Source organism: Larimichthys crocea, chromosome XXII (assembly GCF_000972845.2).
Source record: "Larimichthys crocea isolate SSNF chromosome XXII, L_crocea_2.0, whole genome shotgun sequence".
NCBI lineage: Eukaryota > Metazoa > Chordata > Actinopteri > Sciaenidae > Larimichthys > Larimichthys crocea.
In genome coordinates, this window is record NC_040032.1 from 18060621 (window position 1) to 18079220 (window position 18600).

Sequence of the window (18600 nt, forward strand, 5' to 3'; positions counted from 1 at the left end):
GATCATTGGATGGATAAAATCTATGAATTTTTTAAATGAATGTATCTATTTTTACTTCCCTTATGGTGACAGTTTCGTTGAGTAAGGTCAGATCTTCTTCCAGTCAGTGCATTCCCTGAATTTATTCCAGTATGAGTTACTAGTACACTAATAGTCTGTACTACTATACCGTAGTAGCATGTATGTAGTAGTACTAGTATTAGTAGTATTAGTTTTATTAGTATAGTAGTCGTAGCAGTAGTAGATTAGTGTAGTAGTAGGAGTAGTAGCAGTAGTAGTATAGCAGTAGAGTATTAGTAGTGTTGTAGTGTATTTTGTTATTATTATATTATTAGTAGTAGTGTAGTAGCAGTGGTAGTATTAGTAGTATTAGTAGCACTAGTTAGTACTAGTAGTAGTTTAGCAGTACTGATAGTAGTCTAGTAGCAGTAGTATTAGTAGTATAAGTAGTAGTTGTAGCAGTATTATGTGTATTAGTAGTAGCAGTATTATAGTAGTAGTAGTAGTAGTAGTAGTAGCAGTAGTATAGTAGTAGTAGTAGTAGTTGTGTGGTATTATATTATTATTAGTAGTAGCAGGTAGTATTAGTAGTAGTAGCAGTAGTTTAGTAGTATAAGTAGTGTAGTAGCAGTAGTAGTGTAGTAGTAGTCGTATTCGTATTAGTAGTAAAGTAGTAGTAGTAGCCAGTAGTATTAGTAGTAAGTAGTAGTCGTAGCAGTAGTTTAGTAGTATAAGTATAGTAGTAGCGTAGTTTAGTAGTATTAGCAGTACTGATGGTAGTAGTAGCCAGTAGTATAGTAGTAAGTAGTGTATTAGTAGTAGTATTCAGTACCGTGATAGTAGTATTAGTAGTAGTAGTAGTATTAGTAGTATTAGTAGTAGTTAGTAGCAGTAGTATAGTAGTAGTAAGAGTAGTGTAGTATTAGTAGATAGATAGTCAGTAGTAGAAGTAGCGTAAGTAGCTAGTATTAGTAGTAGTCGTAGAGTAGTAGTAGTAGTATAGTAGTAGTAGCAGTAGTATATAGAGTAGTATTAGTAGTAGTATTAGTCGTAGTAGCATAGTATTAGTAGTATAAGTAGTAGTAGTAGCAGTAGTGTGTAGTGTAGTAGTAGTAGTAGTAGTATTAGTAGTATTAGTAGTCAGTAGCAGTAGTATAAGTAGTAGTAGTAGCAGTAGTAGTAGTAGTAGTATTCGCGGGCCTGTTGGAGCGCTCTGACCACTTTATACAAGCACAGCAGGAGTGACGCAACACCACAACAGGAAGTGAAGGTCCGCTAAAGGAGGCTAAGCGGACTAGCAAGCGATGCAGGAATAAACATAAACACAGAGCTCTCTTCGCTCTTCGGTTGAAACAAACTCATTTCTGCAAGAAGGAGGCCGAAGCTCCGCCGGATGCCTGAAAGTAAGTCTGTGGCACCGGAAGTCTGTTAGCTCTGATGTATTAGCATATACAGTGTAAGTAGTTGCGTAGCACGATGCTAACTTAGCTGTTAGCTGTTTTTGTCAGAAAATAAAACTGAACAAAGCAAATAAATATAATATTATAATAAATAAATATAAACAGTATCACTCTCACATCTTCAGCTTCACTGCTGACACCTGTTCACAATAAAACACACTCTTTGTAGCTTAAAACGGCCTCCGATGAAGAAAGTGAATATAAACTTTATTTATATTATTTTAATTAAACTAAATTCTTTAGATTATACTGTACTGTACTCGCCACAGCAGCAAACATATTGCAATATACACACTACAGGAATAATAATGCCAGCTCACGGAGCAAATAAAAAAAGAGGACTTGACTCTAGTAAAAATAGATCATACATAAATAAAATGGGGGCTTATAATATAAAATCTGATATAATAAAGCCAATAGAAGAGAACATTTTAAAAGTGCACACGAAATCAAACACATAAAAGCGGACACATTATAAACCAATAAAATGTTTAAAGTAGAAAGAGATTAAAACCCATTAGCTGATTAAGGGGGTGGCAGTGGCTCAGTTCTAGAGATCTGGCCTGGGGACAGCATGGCACAAGTAGGGTGGTGGACTGGTAGCTGGAGAGGTGCCAGTTCACCTCCTGGACCTGCCGAGTTGCCCTTGAGCAAGACAAGGCACTGAAGTTTGTTGGACATTTATGAACCAAACAAATCGGTTTATGATCAGATATCTGATTATGAATAATGCTCGCTCTCACTGATTGTTGGCGCAGTCTTTATTTCTTGGTGCTTAAGTTAGGACACTTAAATCACACACTGATGTGGTTTACACTGACGGCTCTCAGTTTCATCATGGGACACATATTAGAATATGGATCATAAAAATGGTCTATGCAGATTACGTCGAAGATATAAATATCCATAACTGTTCGTTCCTCATCCCTGCCTGTCGCCATGACGTCAACATTTGGACGTAGCACAACTTGTTAAAACTTGAGACGGTTCAGATTAATATTATTCCACCTCCATGATGTTTCAAAATAAAAGCTTTCTTGTGTTTTGCTATCTAAAATGTCTTGTGTGTTTCTTTGCCAGCGGAGAGTTCTCTAACCCTCTGGCTCCTGAAGGCCACGATGTGACGACCACAGAGCTGTGCCTCAGTGAGTATAAAACTGTGGTGTGTGTGTGGTGTGTGTGTGTTGTGTGTGTGTGTATCTCTCTGTGTTACAGTGTGTGTGTGTGTGTGCACATGCACTTAACCACGTGTCTCTCTTTAGTCCAAACTCACCAACGATGACTTCAGGAAGCTGCTGAGACGCCGCGTGCGACGCCTTCCTCAGCACCCTCGTCCAAGTCCCGACACCATGAGTGAGTGACAGAGGACACACAACGCACTCTGACTGACGAAAGTTTGAACTCTGAGCCGTTATAATGAAACGACTGGATATTTTGTTTCCCAGAATGCCAAGGGACTACAATGAGGATGAGGATCCTGCAGCGAGGAGGAGGAAGAACAGAAGAGTGGAGAGTGTTGATTGGATAATATTTCCTTCTTTTAGTCTCTCAGGTTAAAATATTGCAGGTGGCTTTTGAAGCCTGACTGTTTGGAGGTGTTGTTGTCGGATAATAAGTGGAGACTCCGGTTTCCTGTTAGGAAATAGTCAGACCACAATAAGTCAAATTCTCATTTTTGATCTTTAGACAGATGAAGTCGTACTAGCGTTTCTTCCTGTGTTTAATCCCGTCTTTCTCATCCGACAACACAATATTCAGTAAACTCTTCAAACGTCACGTGATGTTAAAGATGTTCTACACTAGCTGGTTACCATGAAAACACGAAACAGCTGCTGCAGTGTTTCTGCTGTGTATGAGAAACTAAGCTAAGTGTGATTCCGACACAGACAAACAACAAGTTTTTCTGTTAGCACACAGGTCACCTTGCAGCTCTACTCTTTTCTGCTGATCAGAGCGTCCTGATCTGCCGATGATCCGATCACACTTATCGATAATTAATAACTGATTCTTTCATGCACTATTATGCTAAGCTGCGTCAGCAGGAGATGGAGCGTGAGAGAGAGTTGGCGAGAATCAGAGACAGAGCAGAGAGAGACGCGATGGAGTTAAACAAAAGACATTACGAAGAGACGGAGCTTGTTAGCACCACCGCTAACTACAGAGCTGTAGGACCCACCGCTGAGGCGTGAGTAATGCGAATGCTAACACTATTCAGTTGCTTGATAAACTTGAGTTCAGCGTCCATGTGTATTTATATTTGTTGTGTGTTCCTCGAGTAAGTCTGCAGCAGAGGAAACGTCGTCAGCTGATCCAGGAGTCTAAGTTTTGGGAGGTGACATGGAGCACCACTCACTTGGTGAAAGGTCTGGATTTTGCTCTGCTGCAGAAGGTGAGACATGGTTGTTAGCTTGTTAGCCTTAATGCTCCTCTGTCGTGGCACAAAGGAGTTCATTGAACGGATTGTGTTGTGATTGTTCCCCTGCTGAAGTACTTCACAGCAAGTGCTGAGCCCTTAACTGTCAAGGGCGCCACTATGAAGCAGCCTGTTCTGTCATCTCTCTACTGCACAGACATTATATGTATAATATAGTGTCAAAACTAATAAAGTTCTTCTTCTGTGGTGTGTGTGTGTGTGTGTGTGTGTGTTTGTTTTCAGGTGAGAGCTGAAATCACCAGTAAAGGAGAAGAAGAAGAGGACATGAGGGAACAGTCCAGAAAGAGGCAAAGTATGAACACCTTCATCAATAATCACAGGAATGAAGTCAGACATTTCTGTTAAAGAACTGATGACTTTAACATTATTCGATGTTTATATCTATTTAACGCATCATAATGTTACACTTTTCTATAAATATGTTACTTGTGTGATTGACAGCTCTGCTCTGACCTTTGACCTGTTTGTCTCTGTGTGTTTCAGGAAGGACGTGGAGCCGGAGGAGAAGATCGATGTTTAAGACTCGTCTTGGAGTTTGTCTCTTTGTGTCAGCAGTGATGGACATGTGTCACTCTGTCATTAGTTCATTAACTAATTATTATGACAATGATTGATTTCATTAATCAATCACTGTCACAGTCTCTGGAGAAGCGTAATATAGACTTTACAGAACTCCTCTGTCCTTCCTCCATTCTCCCCCCTCAGGGAGGAATATCTACCGCGTGCTGTTCAGGCCTGGTCCGGTGGAGAGAAACGAGCTGTTCCTGCCTGGCAGGATGCGTATGTGGTCGACCTGGATGATGAGTTCACTGACACAGACATCCCGACAACTTTGATCCGAAGCAAAGCTGACTGTCCCAGCATGGAGGTACTGACACATTCTGTCTGTATCACGTCTGTTAACATAACATGGGTTTTTACGACAAGTTGCGGTATGAAACTTTGTCAGCACCAGTTTCTCGCACTCAATTTTCCTTCACTTGTGAACAAGACGCAGAGATCTTTAACTCCTCTGCCTGGGACCGCAACCACACTCCCACTCTACTCTCCTCTGATCTGTGACCCGCCCTCAGTGACAAGGACCAAGAAAACAAGCTACATAAAGAACGTAACTACATCACTGAGTCCTCTTACTCAATACTTGTGTGTCTCAGGCTCAGACGCTCTGACCACCAATGACATCGTGATCTCGAGCTGACTCAGATCCTGTCTTACCTCAGACAGGGAACACGACACAAGAGATCAAGAGAAGGACAAGGTATCTGAACCTGGAACTGTACTATGTGTGTTGGGGTTGTTATGCATGGCCTCGTGGTTCAGACTCTCAGCTCTGTCTGTTTGTGTTTCAGGTTAACTGGATGAAAGGGGGCTCCTGAGGCTTGAGGTCAGTTCAACAAGAACACAAACCTGACGTGGGCTCTAATCTTACTACTTCAACCAAGTCTCTTGTTTGTGTTTCAGCATCTTCATGACCTTGGGGCTACATCTTTCCACCGGCTCCTCCTCCCCCCACCCAAGCGCAGCACACAGACAAGACGAGAGAGAGAGAGAAAGGAAGAGAGGAGAGAGCAAGGCCAGGAGACACAGCTACTTTGAGAACCACGAGGAGAGAACCACAGGTCAGACTCACCCGACAGACAGGCAGTTATTTATTATTGTTGTCTGAAACTAACTGTCTGTCTTCCTGTCTGTCTGTTTTCAGGTCATGGAGGTGGATACAGGTAACAACTTCATGTGATCAGAATAAAGACTCATCACAGTAAAACCTTTCAGCTCCTTTATTGTGACATCACATTACTGACTGTGTCTTTCTCTCTGTCTGTCTGTCTGTCAGGTCCTGGATCAGTCAGAGAGCAGATCAAGATGATCATGAGAAGTTTGCAGGAGCAGCAGGCAGCCAGTGGCCTGGACAAGAACCATTCCTTCTGTGACACTAAGGGTTAACACCACTGTAGTACTGTGTGCAGTATTTGTACATGACAGAGTAGTACCATGTATCCTATTATTGCAGTATTGTTCCTTAACCTGTCTGAACTGGTTCTCGAAGGGACGGTAAAGAACAGCTGGGAGATTTCTTTGGAGGATCAAACTCTTACGCAGAGTGTTACCCTGCTACGTAAGATCACACACACACACACACACACACATACCACACGCACACACACACACACACACACACACAGCTAGCTTGCATGTTATATGCATGTGTGTGTCTGCAGAATGGACGACCTGGCTGTGGACTCTGACGAGGAGGTGGACTACAGTAAGATGGATCAGGTAACTACGACTCCCAGCAGGATCCTGTTTGTGTTTGATGAGTAGTTTTATTGTGAAGAAGACAACAGGATGTGTTTGTGTTTTGTGTTTCAGGGGAACAAGAAGGGTCCTTTGGGTCGGTGGGACTTTGATTCTCAGGAGGAGTACTCAGATTACATGAACAACAGGAGGCTCTGCCCAATATGTGCCACTCATATCTCAGCTCTGACTTACAGGCTCTGTTGTACATGGCTGTGTGTTGATGATGACGTTTGTCCCTGCAGGGCTGCCTTCCAGTACGGCATCAAGATGTCTGAAGGCAGGAAGACTCGACGCTTCAAAGAGACCAATGAGAAGGCAGAGCTGGACCGACAGTGGAAGAAGATCAGCGCGGTGAGTCGATATGTCTAACCTGTGAGCTAAAACAGGCTGTAAACACAATGTTTACCAGCTGTATACAGTATACAGGCGGTAAACATGCTGTAAGCAGACTGTGGTTAGACAGTAAACAGGATGTAACAGACAAAAATGGGCTGTAAACAGGTGGTAATCAGCTGTAAACAGTCAGTAACAACAGTAAGTCGTGTGAGGACTGACCGTCTCTGTCTTTCAGATCATCGAGAAGAGGAAAAAGATGGAGGTGATGGGTGAGTACTTCCTTCTTTCTTTATCTGTTGAGGCCAATCAGAAGAGAGCAGGCAGTGTTTGTGCTTTTGTTTATTTACCATGAACGTAAACATGACTGAAATCAGTAAACGTTGTGTTGTCTTTCAGGGTTGACGTGAAGAGGCCGAAAATACTGAAACTTCCTGTGTGTCGGGATCAATATTATCAGTGATTATCTGTTATTGACACAAGCTAGTGATGTATTGATCTGCAAAGAGCTTCATTTTTATAATATATTATTTATGGCCTGCTAGGATTGTCAGATACTGTATGGCTGCCAGATTTGGCTTTTTTGGTTGACACAACAAAGAATTTGAACCTTTAAGGACATAAGGTGGTGTTATATATCTGTAGATGTGACACAAAATATTACTTTCTGAATGATTTTGTTAAAGAGAAGAGCAAGAGTGATATGTTTTAGATTTATTGTTAATGTCAACAGACTTTGCATTACTCATAATAAGTCATGTTTAAAATGAACACGAGGTTAAGATTTGTATCAACTTCATGCAAGTTTAACGTATTCCATACAATTTATTCTTTGTTATCTGACTCCAGATGTGAAAGAAAGGAAGAACTGGTTTTTAGCTTGTCATTTAAAAAAATAATAATAATAATTGTGACAATGAAAACAAAATTGTTACAGAACAGTGCATTTGTATGTAACTTTTATTGGTAATTGATTCATTTTTAAATGTTAGTATTGGCCCCCAAACATTTTCACATTGTCAAATCTGGTCCTCTTTAAAAAAAAAAAAAAGGTTGGACATGCCTGCTCTATGGAGTCTAGAGGGCAGTCCAGGACAGAGCTGGACCTCCTGACCAGTTGGTTGAGTATTTTCCTGTCTCTCTCAGTGCTTCTCCCTCTCCAGCAGACGACTTCATAGAAGATTGCAGATGTCACTTAAGTGTCTTTTTAAGAGTCCTGCACACTCCAAAGGACCTCAGTCTCCTCAGCAAGTGGAGACGACTTTGATTTATTTTTTATTTTTTCGTAAAGGTGTTGTGTTGTCCGATCAGTCCACTTTATTGTTGAGGTGAACACTCCCACCATCTCCAAATTAAAACCCTGGATGTTCACCGGGGTGGTCTGGTGTCTTCCTCCTGAGATATAATAGTGGATAATAATAAACAATTTCAACTCTTCATCTATCTCTAAGCATAATAAATAACTTTCAAACATGTTGTCTTTATTGTCTTTTCTATTTTCTGGTTTCTATTTATTCTTCTTGACTTTTCGTTTCATCTTATTTTATATTCTTCTCGCAGTATGTTTACTGTTGTTATGCAGCAACTCACCAAAGCAAATATGTGAAAGCTTATTTGGCAGTACACTCGATTCTGTCACAGTCTATTTCTGGTTCTGTTTTTAACATCTCCTGTTTGACAAAATAAAAAACACATGAGTGCCTTCTCCTTTTATATAACATCTCTTTTGTTTTTATCTGCTGTGTAAAATGAAACTAAATGTTCTAATTATATTCATAACTCAAGCTGCTGCCAAATATTTTAAAACTCTAGAAAACAATTCAAACCCTCTCTTTCTGGTAAATAATGTCAGATTTCATTCTGAGTCTTCAGTGTCAATGTCGGTCACCCGTACCACGTTCCAAGATGGCCGCGCGCACACGTCAGTGGTTGTGTTACTCCTACAATAAAGGAGCTGAAAGGTTTTACTGTGATAATGTCTTTATTCTGATCACATGAAGTTGTTTACCTGTATCCACCTCCATGACCTAAAAACAGACAGACAGGAAGACAGACAGTTAGTTTCAGACAACAATAAATAAATAAACCGCCTGTCTGTCCGGGTGAGTCTGACCTGGTGTTCTTCTCCTCGTGGTTTCTCAAAGTAGCTGTGTCTCCTGGCCTTGCTCTCTTCCTCTAGTTTCATTTCTCTTTCTCTGTCTCTCTCCCTGTCTCTCTCTCTCTGTCGCTCTTTGTCTTTGGGTGGTTTGGAGGAGGAGCCGGTGGACAAGATGTAGTCCCCAATGTCATCGAAGATGCTAAAACACAAACAAGAGACTGTGTTGAACTGTAGTACAGATATATAGCTCCACGTCCATGTGTTGTTGTTCTTGTTAAACAGACCTCAGATCAGCCTCAGGAGCCCTCTTCTCATCCAGTTTACCTGAAACACAAACACAGACAGAGCTGAGAGTCTGAACCACGAGGTCCATGCATAACAACCCACAACAACATAGTACAGTTCAGGTTCAGGTACCTTTGTCCTTCTTCTTGATCTTCTTGTGTCGTGTTCCCTGTCTGAGGTAAGACAGGATCTGAGTCAGCTTCGAGATCACAATGTCGTTGGTGGTCAGAGTCGTCTGAGCCTGGGACACACAAAGTATTAGTACAGAGGACTCAAGTGATGAAGCTTACGTTCTTTATGTAGCTTGTTTCATATTGTCCCTTTTCACTGAGGGCGGGTCACAGATCAGAGGAGAGTAGAGTGGGAGTGAGTTGCTGTCCCAGGCAGAGGAGTTAAAGGATCTCTGCGTCTTGTTCACAAGTGAAGGGAAAATTGAGTGCGAGAAACTGTTATACAGACGTGATACATCGATCGAGATGTGTCAGTACCTCCATGCTGGGACAGTCAGCTTTGCTGCGGATCAAAGTTGTCGGGATGTCTGTGTCAGTGAACTCATCATCCAGGTCGACCACATACGCCATCCTGCCAGGCAGGAACAGCTCGTTTCTCTCCACCGGACCAGGCCTGAACAGCACGCGGTAGATATTCCTCCCTGAGGGGGGAGAATGGAGGAAGACAGAGGAGGATCAGCAGGAGACGGTCTGTAAAGTCTATATTACAGCTTCTACCAGAGACTGTGACAGTGATTGATTAATGAAAACATCATTGTCATAATAATTAGTTAATGAACTAATGACAGAGTGACACATGTCCATCACTGCTGACTACAAAGAGACCAAACTCACCAAGACGAGTCTTAAACTCGATCTTCTCCTCCGGCTCCACGTCCTTCCTGAAACACACAGAGACAAACAGGTCAAAGGTCAGAGCAGAGCTGTCAATCAACACAAGTCACATATTTATAGAAAAGTGTAACATTATGATGCGTTAAATAGATATTAAACATCTGAATAAATGTTAAAGTCATCAGTTCTTTAACAGAAATGTTCTGACTTCATTCCATGTGAATATTGATGAAGGTTTCATACTTTGCCTCTTTCTGGACTTTCTCCATCATGTCCTCTTCTTCTTTCTCTTTACTGGTGATTTCAGCTCTCACCTGAAACACACACACACACACACACACACACACACACACACAGAAGAAGAACTTTATTAAAGTTTGACACTATATTATACATATAATGTCTGTGCAGTAGAGTATAGAAAGTTTCATTCCATATATTCAGACTTCATTCAATATATTCAAGGTTTCATTCAATATATTCAAAGTTTCATTCAATATATTCAAAGTTTCATTCCATATATTTACACTTCATTCAATATATTCAAGGTTCACTCCATATATTCAAAGTTTCATTCGATATATTCAACACTTTTGTGAGTGTTTGAGCTTCTCTAAACTTTTGAATGTCCAAGGTGATTAGCCGCAAAAATCAGATCCATAAATTGAGCAATAAATGTCCTGGTTCAATTCAAACTGTATTTAAGCAGTCTTCTTCATCATGCGATCACCTAAAAATCGATCAACAGTACTGGGCCAGTGCGAGCCTTCAAATGGGATGTACTCAGAGGGAATTTGCCACTGAGCTCAGTGTTGATAACAGAATGTTATCAGCAGGTTGAAGCATGAAGAAGAGGACTGTTTAAATACGTTGTCACTGAACCAGCACATTTAGTGGTGGCATCTCAAATAAAAAAGAGATCAAAATACAACCAGAACTAACTGTACCTACATTGTAAAACTTACTGCAGTTATACAGTGGCAAAGAACTGTATGAAATTAGAGCACTAAAAAGCAGTACTGATGATTAATATGATGTTTGTGGAGGGGAGGTTTAAGGTTATGCTTAAAGGTGCATTTTGGGTGGTGGTTTTGGGGGGCCAGAGGTGGGGTCTGCATGTAATCTAGACTCTTATCTCCTCCAGGCAGAAACAGAGAAGTAAAACTCAAAATACAACAGTGTAGAAATATTCATACTTTTGAAGTATTATGCTAAAGCCACAAATTCAAAGGAGGTAATTTTCTTAGCTTAAAGTTTTAGCATTTACTAGCGCTTTTACTTGGAGTAAAAGTACTCATTATGCAGCATATGTCTAATAATTCTAATTATTATTATATAATTTATAATTATGTTGCAGCTGGTGAAGCTGGCGCTCATTTTGTATATATATATATAATATATATTGCTGGGTAGAATTTCCCCCTCGGGATCTGGTCTTATCTTCCTATAATATTACATAAGAATTTATGTGTTAATCATATTTAATTAGAAACTGAAAAGTAACTAGTTACTAAAGTTTTCCAATAAATCCAGTGAGTACAAAATTTCTCTAATGTGATGCGGTACTAAAACACATTAATTGCACATTAAGTATTTCAGCTCAAGCCTAAATAGACAAAAACACCACGTAATACTATATGTGAGCAACATCAATAAAGCAAATCCTTTGCATGGGTATCAAATATCATTTTATTTCACTTGACAATTACACCACAAACAAAGAAATAATATATTTCTTCAAAGTCTGAGGAAATTGCTAGAATGATAAATACACATAGCAACTAAACCACCACCATTTTAGGATTAAAGTGAAATCACAACAACTTCTCAATTCAGTGTGATTTGCAGCTTTTGTTGTTGTCAGAATGATTATTCTGACTGCCTTCCATATGTGGATTTGCAGAAATACTGACAAAACTACCGCTGACCATCAAAAACAAACAAACAAAAAAACATTCACCAAGGCTCAGTGTTTACCACAGCAGCCCAGGTTCAATTTGAACCTGCACCCCTTTTGTTTCAGCTGTCATCATCTAATAATGGAAATTTTAAGTTTGTTTCCAGCTACATGATGAATGTTGTATATGTTGTATATATATAATATATGTATATTATGACGGTAAGTTTGAAGAACTCGAATGAGGACATTTAGTGAACAAAAGGCCCAAACCATGGATGATTGCTACTGCTGTGTTCCTGATGGTAATGATGATGGTAGCACGCCTCCAGAGACATCACCACCAGTGTGAAAGGGGAAATTTCATTTGTGAGATTGGCACACATAACTAGAAAACCACAGAAAGCATATGTCACTCTTATTCTCCAGGAAGACAGTATATACAACAACTGACTTAGTGCCATCGGCATCCAAAACTGAAACTCTTCCCCACTCATTTTCCCTGTGCAGATAATTAGCAGGTATCTAACTGTGGGCAAAGCCAGCCTAGTGACCCACATTTATTATCCATCATGTTTGCCCCACACCATGTTCACGTGACACGTAACACCTTGGTCCATGTGATCATGTCTTACATAGTGTAAACCAGTGGTTCACAACCTTGGAGTCCCGACCCACACTAGGGGTCACCAAAGCTTCACGGACTCACTGAAAAACATTTTTGGCTAAAATGCAGGACTTACATTTAACTTACATAGAAAATTTCCATCCATTTAAATGACATTGATTAATAATACAAATTAACTAATAAACTTAATGTGAAGCAAATAATAAGATTTATGTAATAGTACTAATAAACTCAATGTGCTTGCACTGCACAGTAGTGTAGTAATAACCAGGTTTATGCATTCAATATTATTAAAGACGAGTTTATTAGTACTATTATACAAATCTTATTACTTGCTTCACATTAAATTTATTAGTTAATTTATATTAAAACTATGTAATTTAAATGGATGGAAATTTTCTATGCAATTGTAATGCATAAGTGGCCGAAATATTTCTTTCAGTGTATATACAATTTGCCTTTATCTCAGAATTCAATAAATTAGAAAATGTGGATACATGACACTCACTCAGTTTTCTTGCCTGGCCTCGTTGGATATTTTGGTGACCAGTGTCAACATCTGTAACCCACAAACAAAAAACATTTCTGGCCAAAATGCATTCCAATTACATAGAGAATTTCCATCCATTTGAATTAAATAGGTTTAATAATAAACGTAATGTGAAGCAAATAATAAGATGTATGTAGTAGTACTAATAAACTCAATGTGCTTCCACTACACAGTAGTGTAGTAGTAGCCAGGTTTATGCATTCAGTATTAATAAGGACAATTTGTTTGCCCAAACCCAACAGTTAAATTGAATGCAGTCATTTTGAGTTTATTAAAACTATTACATAAATCTTATGACTTGAGTCACATTAAGTTTGTTAGTTAATTTAAATTAAAACCATGTAATTAAAATGGACAGAAACTTCTATGTAATTGAAATGCATAAGTGCCCTACATTTCTTTTGAGTGCATAGCTGTTTGTTTCTTTGTAATTATAAAATTACATTTATTCAGTATCATTATTTAATCAACTTTACAATTAGAGGTTCCAGACTTATTTCTGTCTATGTTCAGTGTTACAATTAGAGGTTCCAGACTTATTTCTGTCTATGTTCAGTGTTTTTATTATGTTATCTCTGTCTGTATTTCCTCCATGTATTAGTGACTTCTTTTTTCTGCACAAATCATTTTTGCATTAAACAGTCTCAGAAAATACTTTCTAGATACCAATCTAATACTACTATCTAATACTCTTCAAACATTTTACCGCAAACTTTTTATGTTATCTAAATGTTGGTTATTTTCTGGTATCTGTTATTCATATGCTGTTTCAGTCATTTCCATTGAATCTGTAGTCAATGAATTGAATTAAAATAAAAATAAACACAATTTAATGTATTGGCATTTATGTTTGCAATATATTAATCTTCCAGCAAATTTCAAATGCAGTCACACAGCAGACAAGAGAAGAATAAGACATACAGATTGTGGGGAGGACAGGACACTACTGGTGTACCATGATGTGGCTAATAATCATTTTCATAAACCATTACACTTATGAACCATATTATTTAAATTGATTTTGTTATCATACAACAAGCCCTTTAATACATAATCAGAATGGCCTCTGGGTTTAGGTGTGGACCATGAATTACACATCAGCGGTTTACATTTGTCCAAGGACTTTTGTTGAATATTTTTCCCTATGTCTTATTCTTCAGTTCCTCTCATCTGTCTGGACTGCTAGCTATTCAATCAAGGCAGAAGTATAAAGTGCCCCCTACCAAAGCATTTTACCCACAATAATACAAATTAGAAGTTACAACTATGCTGACAACATTTTATGTTTCATCAAGATCATGTGAATTAAAAAAAAAATTCAAAGTGTGTTGTGGTGTGTGTGGTGTTTTCAGGTGAAGGCTGAAATCACCAGTAAAGAGAAAGAAGAAGAGGACATGATGGAGAAAGTCCAGAAAGAGGCAAAGTATGAAACCTTCATCAATAATCACATGGAATGAAGTCAGAACATTTCTGTTAAAGAACTGATGACTTTAACATTTATTCAGATGTTTAATATCTATTTAACGCATCATAAGGTTACACTTTTCTATAAATATGGACTTGTGTTGATTGACAGCTCTGCTCTGACCTTGACCTGTTTGTCTCTGTGTGTTTCAGGAAGGACGTGGAGCCGGAGGAGAAGATCGAGTTTAAGACTCGTCTTGGTGAGTTTGGTCTCTTTGTAGTCAGCAGTGATGGACATGTGTCACTCTGTCATTAGTTCATTAACTAATTATTATGACAATGATGATTTCATTAATCAATCACTGTCACAGTCTCTGGTAAAGCTGTAATATAGACTTTACAGACCCCTCTTCCTGTCTCCTCCATTCTCCCCCCTCAGGGAGGAATACTACCACCGCGTGCTGTTTCAGGCCTGGTCCGGTGGAGAGAAACGAGCTGTTCCTGCCTGGCAGGATGGCGTATGTGGTCGACCTGGATGATGAGTTCACTGACACAGACATCCCGACAACTTTGATCCGAAGCAAAGCTGACTGTCCCAGCATGGAGGTACTGACACATCTCGATCTGTATCACGTCTGTATAACATAACATGGGTTTTACAGACAAGTTGCGGTATGAAACTTGTGTCAGCACCAGTTTCTCGCACTCAATTTTCCCTTCACTTGTGAACAAGACGCAGAGATTCTTTAACTCCTCTGCCTGGGACAGCAACTCACTCCCACTCTACTCTCCTCTGATCTGTGACCCGCCCTCAGTGAAAAGGGACAATATGAAACAAGCTACATAAAGAACGTAAACTACATCACTTGAGTCCTCTGTACTAATACTTTGTGTCTCTCAGGCTCAGACGACTCTGACCACCAATGAAATCGGTGATCTCGAAGCTGACTCAGATCCTGTCTTACCTCAGACAGGGAACCGACACAAGAAGATCAAGAAGAAGGACAAAGGATCTGAACCTGAACTGTACTATGTTTTGTGGGTTGTTATGCATGGACCTCGGGGTTCAGACTCTCAGCTCTGTCTGTGTTTGTGTTTCAGGTAAACTGGATGAGAAGAGGGCTCCTGAGGCTGATTTGAGGTCAGTTCAACAAGAACAACAACACATGAACGTGGAGCTATATATCTGTACTACAGTTCAACACAGAGTCTCTTGTTTGTGTTTCAGCATCTTCGATGACATTGGGGACTACATCTTGTCCACCGGCTCCTCCTCCAAACCACCCAAAGACAAAGAGCGACACAGAGAGAGAGACAGGGAGAGAGACAGAGAGAGAGAAAGGGAACGAGAGGAAGAGAGCAAGGCCAGGAGACACAGCTACTTTGAGAAACCACGAGGAGAAGAACACCAGGTCAGACTCACCCGGACAGACAGGCAGTTTATTATTATGGTTTGTCTGAAAACTAACTGTCTGTCCCTGTCTTCTGGTTTTTCAGGTATGGAGGTGGATACAGGTAAAACTTCATGTGATCAGAATAAAGACATCATCACATAAAACCTTTCAGCTCCTTTATTGTGACACACATTAACTGTCTGTCTTCTTTTCCTCTCTGTCTTGTCTGTCTGTCAGGTCCTGGATCAGTCAGAGAGCAGATCAGAGTGATCAATGAGAAGTTTGCAGGAGCAGCAGGCAGCCAGTGGCCTGGACAAGAACCATATCCTTCTGTGACACTAAGGGTTAACACCACTGTAGTACTGTGTGCAGTATTTGTACATGACAGAGTAGTACCATGTATCCTATTATTGCAGTATTGTTCCTTAACCTGTCTGAACTGGTTCTCGAAGGGACGGTAAAGAACAGCTGGGAGATTTCTTTGGAGGATCAAACTCTTACGCAGAGGTTTACCCTGCTACGTAGAGTCACACACACACACACAACACACGCACACACACACACACACACACACACACACACAGCTAGCTTGCATGTTATATGCATGTGTGTGTCTGCAGAATGGACGACCTGGCTGTGGACTCTGACGAGGAGGTGGACTACAGTAAGATGGATCAGGTAACTACGACTCCCAGCAGGATCCTGTTTGTGTTTGATGAGTAGTTTTATTGTGAAGAAGACAACAGGATGTGTTTGTGTTTTGTGTTTCAGGGGAACAAGAAGGGTCCTTTGGGTCGGTGGGACTTTGATACTCAGGAGGAGTACTCAGATTACATGAACAACAAGGAGGCTCTGCCAAAGTATGTGCCACTCATATCTCAGCTCTGACTTACAGGCTCTGTTGTACATGGCTGTGTGTTGATGATGGAACGTTGGGTGTCCCTGCAGGGCTGCCTTCCAGTAACGGCATCAAGATGTCTGAAGGCAGGAAGACTCGACGCTTCAAAGAGACCAATGAGAAGGCAGAGCTGACCGACAGTGGGAAGAAGATCAGCGCGTGAGTCGATATTCTAACCTGTGAGCTAAAACAGGCTGTAAACACAATGTTTACCAGCTGTATACAGTATACAGGCGGTAAACATGCTGTAAGCAGACTGTGGTTAGACAGTAAACAGGATGTAAACAGACAAAAATGGGCTGTAAACAGGTGGTAATCAGGCTGTAAACAGTCAGTAAACAGTAAGTCAGTGTTGAGGACTGACCGTCTCTGTCTTTCAGATCATAGAGAAGAGGAAAAAGATGGAGGCTGATGGGTGAGTACTTCCTTCTTTCTTTATCTGTTGAGCCAATCAAGAGAGGCAGGCAGTGTTTGTGCTTTTGTTTATTTACCATGAACGTAAACATGACTGAAATCAGTAAACGTTGTGTTTGTCTTTCAGGGTTGACGTGAAGAGGCCGAAATACTGAAGACTCCTGTGTGTCGGGATCAATATTTATCAGTGATTATCTGTTATTGACACAAGTAGTGATTATTGATCTGCAAAGTATTATTAGTTTTTTACTGGAAACAAAGTGTAAACAACAACAAAGTCTGCTAATAAACCTGATATTTGATGTTATTGATTAGTTTTTTGTAATAATTTTGAATGTAGTGATTAGTTTGTGATTGTTTTCTGAGCTATTTTGAAATATGACTGATCAATAAACACCAACAATAAGAGGTTTCATTGGGGCTTCTCATAGTCCTTTAAACACTAGATGTAGTTAACATAATTTACAAGAAGATGCTACAGTTTGTAAGGAGTACTTTGTAAACGAGCACAGGTGTATCTGACCTAGGCTACTGCTGGGGACACAGTTCATGCAGAACTGATTTATGGGACCATGAAACAGTTTTTTAGGTCATGGTTCAGGTTAGCGAACAGGTTGGTACGTTGTCCGCAGTGGTGTTTGTACTAATTAGGGTTTGTTTGATCTTGGTTAAAATGTGCTACTGTTGTTTACAGGAGCTCATAAGATGCAGCACCTCATTAAGCGATCAAACGGTTTGTGTTTGTTTTTTGTTGACGATAGGAACATGTTCAACACTTTGATGGACAACTGGACTTAGTAACCCTCTAAATTAGCATTTAACGCCCTAACGAGTTTTTGATAATTACATCTAGTAAGTGTGTGTGTGTGTGTGTGTGTGTGTCCTGTGTGTGTGTGTGTGTGGACAGTCGGATGTATCTTGATGTTAATGAGTCCTCAGAGCACCGCCTACCAGAGGCTCTGACAGGAAGTTGATTTTTTCCCGGACGAACATCAAAGTTTGTTTTGTTTCTTAATTTGATGTTTTTATTTACAGCCTGAAATTGTTTCTGTTGTTATTTATTTTGTCCTGAATATTTAATATTTAAAAAAAAAAAAAAACTTTAACAGCGCAGTTAATGAAGCTGTAAGGAAATACACACAGTACCTCAAATATAATACATGCAGCCGTGATTAGGCGGGGCTGAATGAAGCCTCGTTTGCTCAAACAAGCCTGTATAATCGAACGGCGTGAGATATATGACTAGTAGACCAAAATAAGTTTTTTTTTAATCCAGGCTGTAACCATATTTATGCTCTGTGAGGTTGTACATTTCATATGGAGCGTTATATGGAGACTGAACTTGGTTCTTGGAGCCAGCCTCAAGTGGACGTTTGAGAAACTGCAAGTGTTTTGGCACTTAGCCATTAGCCTCACTTCAAAACCACAAGATCGAGGCAGCTGCGGTGCGGTTAATTTGGGGGGGTAAAGTAGCTTCTCCACCACGCTAGGAAGGAAAGGATGAAGGCAAGGGGAGCGGTAGATTGTCAATTAAATTCCTACAACCTGACGGTAATGGGCTTCAACAAAGTGACTCAGAAACAGAAAAACATGTTCTTTGTGGGAACTATTTGTAAACATGTAAAATAATGTTATGTTATATGCAGCAGCTGTTTACTACAA

The 18600-nt window shown here is 39.9% G+C and overlaps 2 protein-coding genes across 2 annotated transcripts in view; one reads left to right on the forward strand and one right to left on the reverse strand.

The window, feature by feature from the left end:
- Window positions 1-1393: 1393 nt before the first annotated feature.
- Window positions 1394-17093, forward strand: ik (IK cytokine). The gene is given in 22 exon segments (XM_027273681.1): window positions 1394-1407; window positions 2541-2619; window positions 2723-2756; window positions 2759-2813; window positions 2906-2965; window positions 3478-3645; window positions 3741-3849; window positions 14181-14251; window positions 14446-14492; window positions 14672-14838; window positions 15134-15163; window positions 15165-15241; window positions 15332-15373; window positions 15461-15658; window positions 15862-15948; window positions 16067-16147; window positions 16247-16304; window positions 16398-16486; window positions 16575-16587; window positions 16589-16687; window positions 16905-16939; window positions 17066-17093. Coding segments are annotated over 22 exon segments (1641 nt in total).
- Window positions 8482-18600, reverse strand: part of LOC109139612 (protein Red) — a 20007-nt gene continuing 9888 nt past the window's right edge. The window contains exons 7-13 of the mRNA XM_027273682.1: window positions 9997-10067; window positions 9754-9800; window positions 9397-9560; window positions 9041-9149; window positions 8908-8947; window positions 8639-8822; window positions 8482-8552 (exon numbers count right to left, since the gene is read on the reverse strand). Of these exons, the coding sequence (XP_027129483.1) occupies window positions 8490-8552; window positions 8639-8822; window positions 8908-8947; window positions 9041-9149; window positions 9397-9560; window positions 9754-9800; window positions 9997-10067 (678 nt within the window). The 3' untranslated portion in view covers window positions 8482-8489. The remainder of the gene's footprint in view (window positions 8553-8638; window positions 8823-8907; window positions 8948-9040; window positions 9150-9396; window positions 9561-9753; window positions 9801-9996; window positions 10068-18600) is intronic.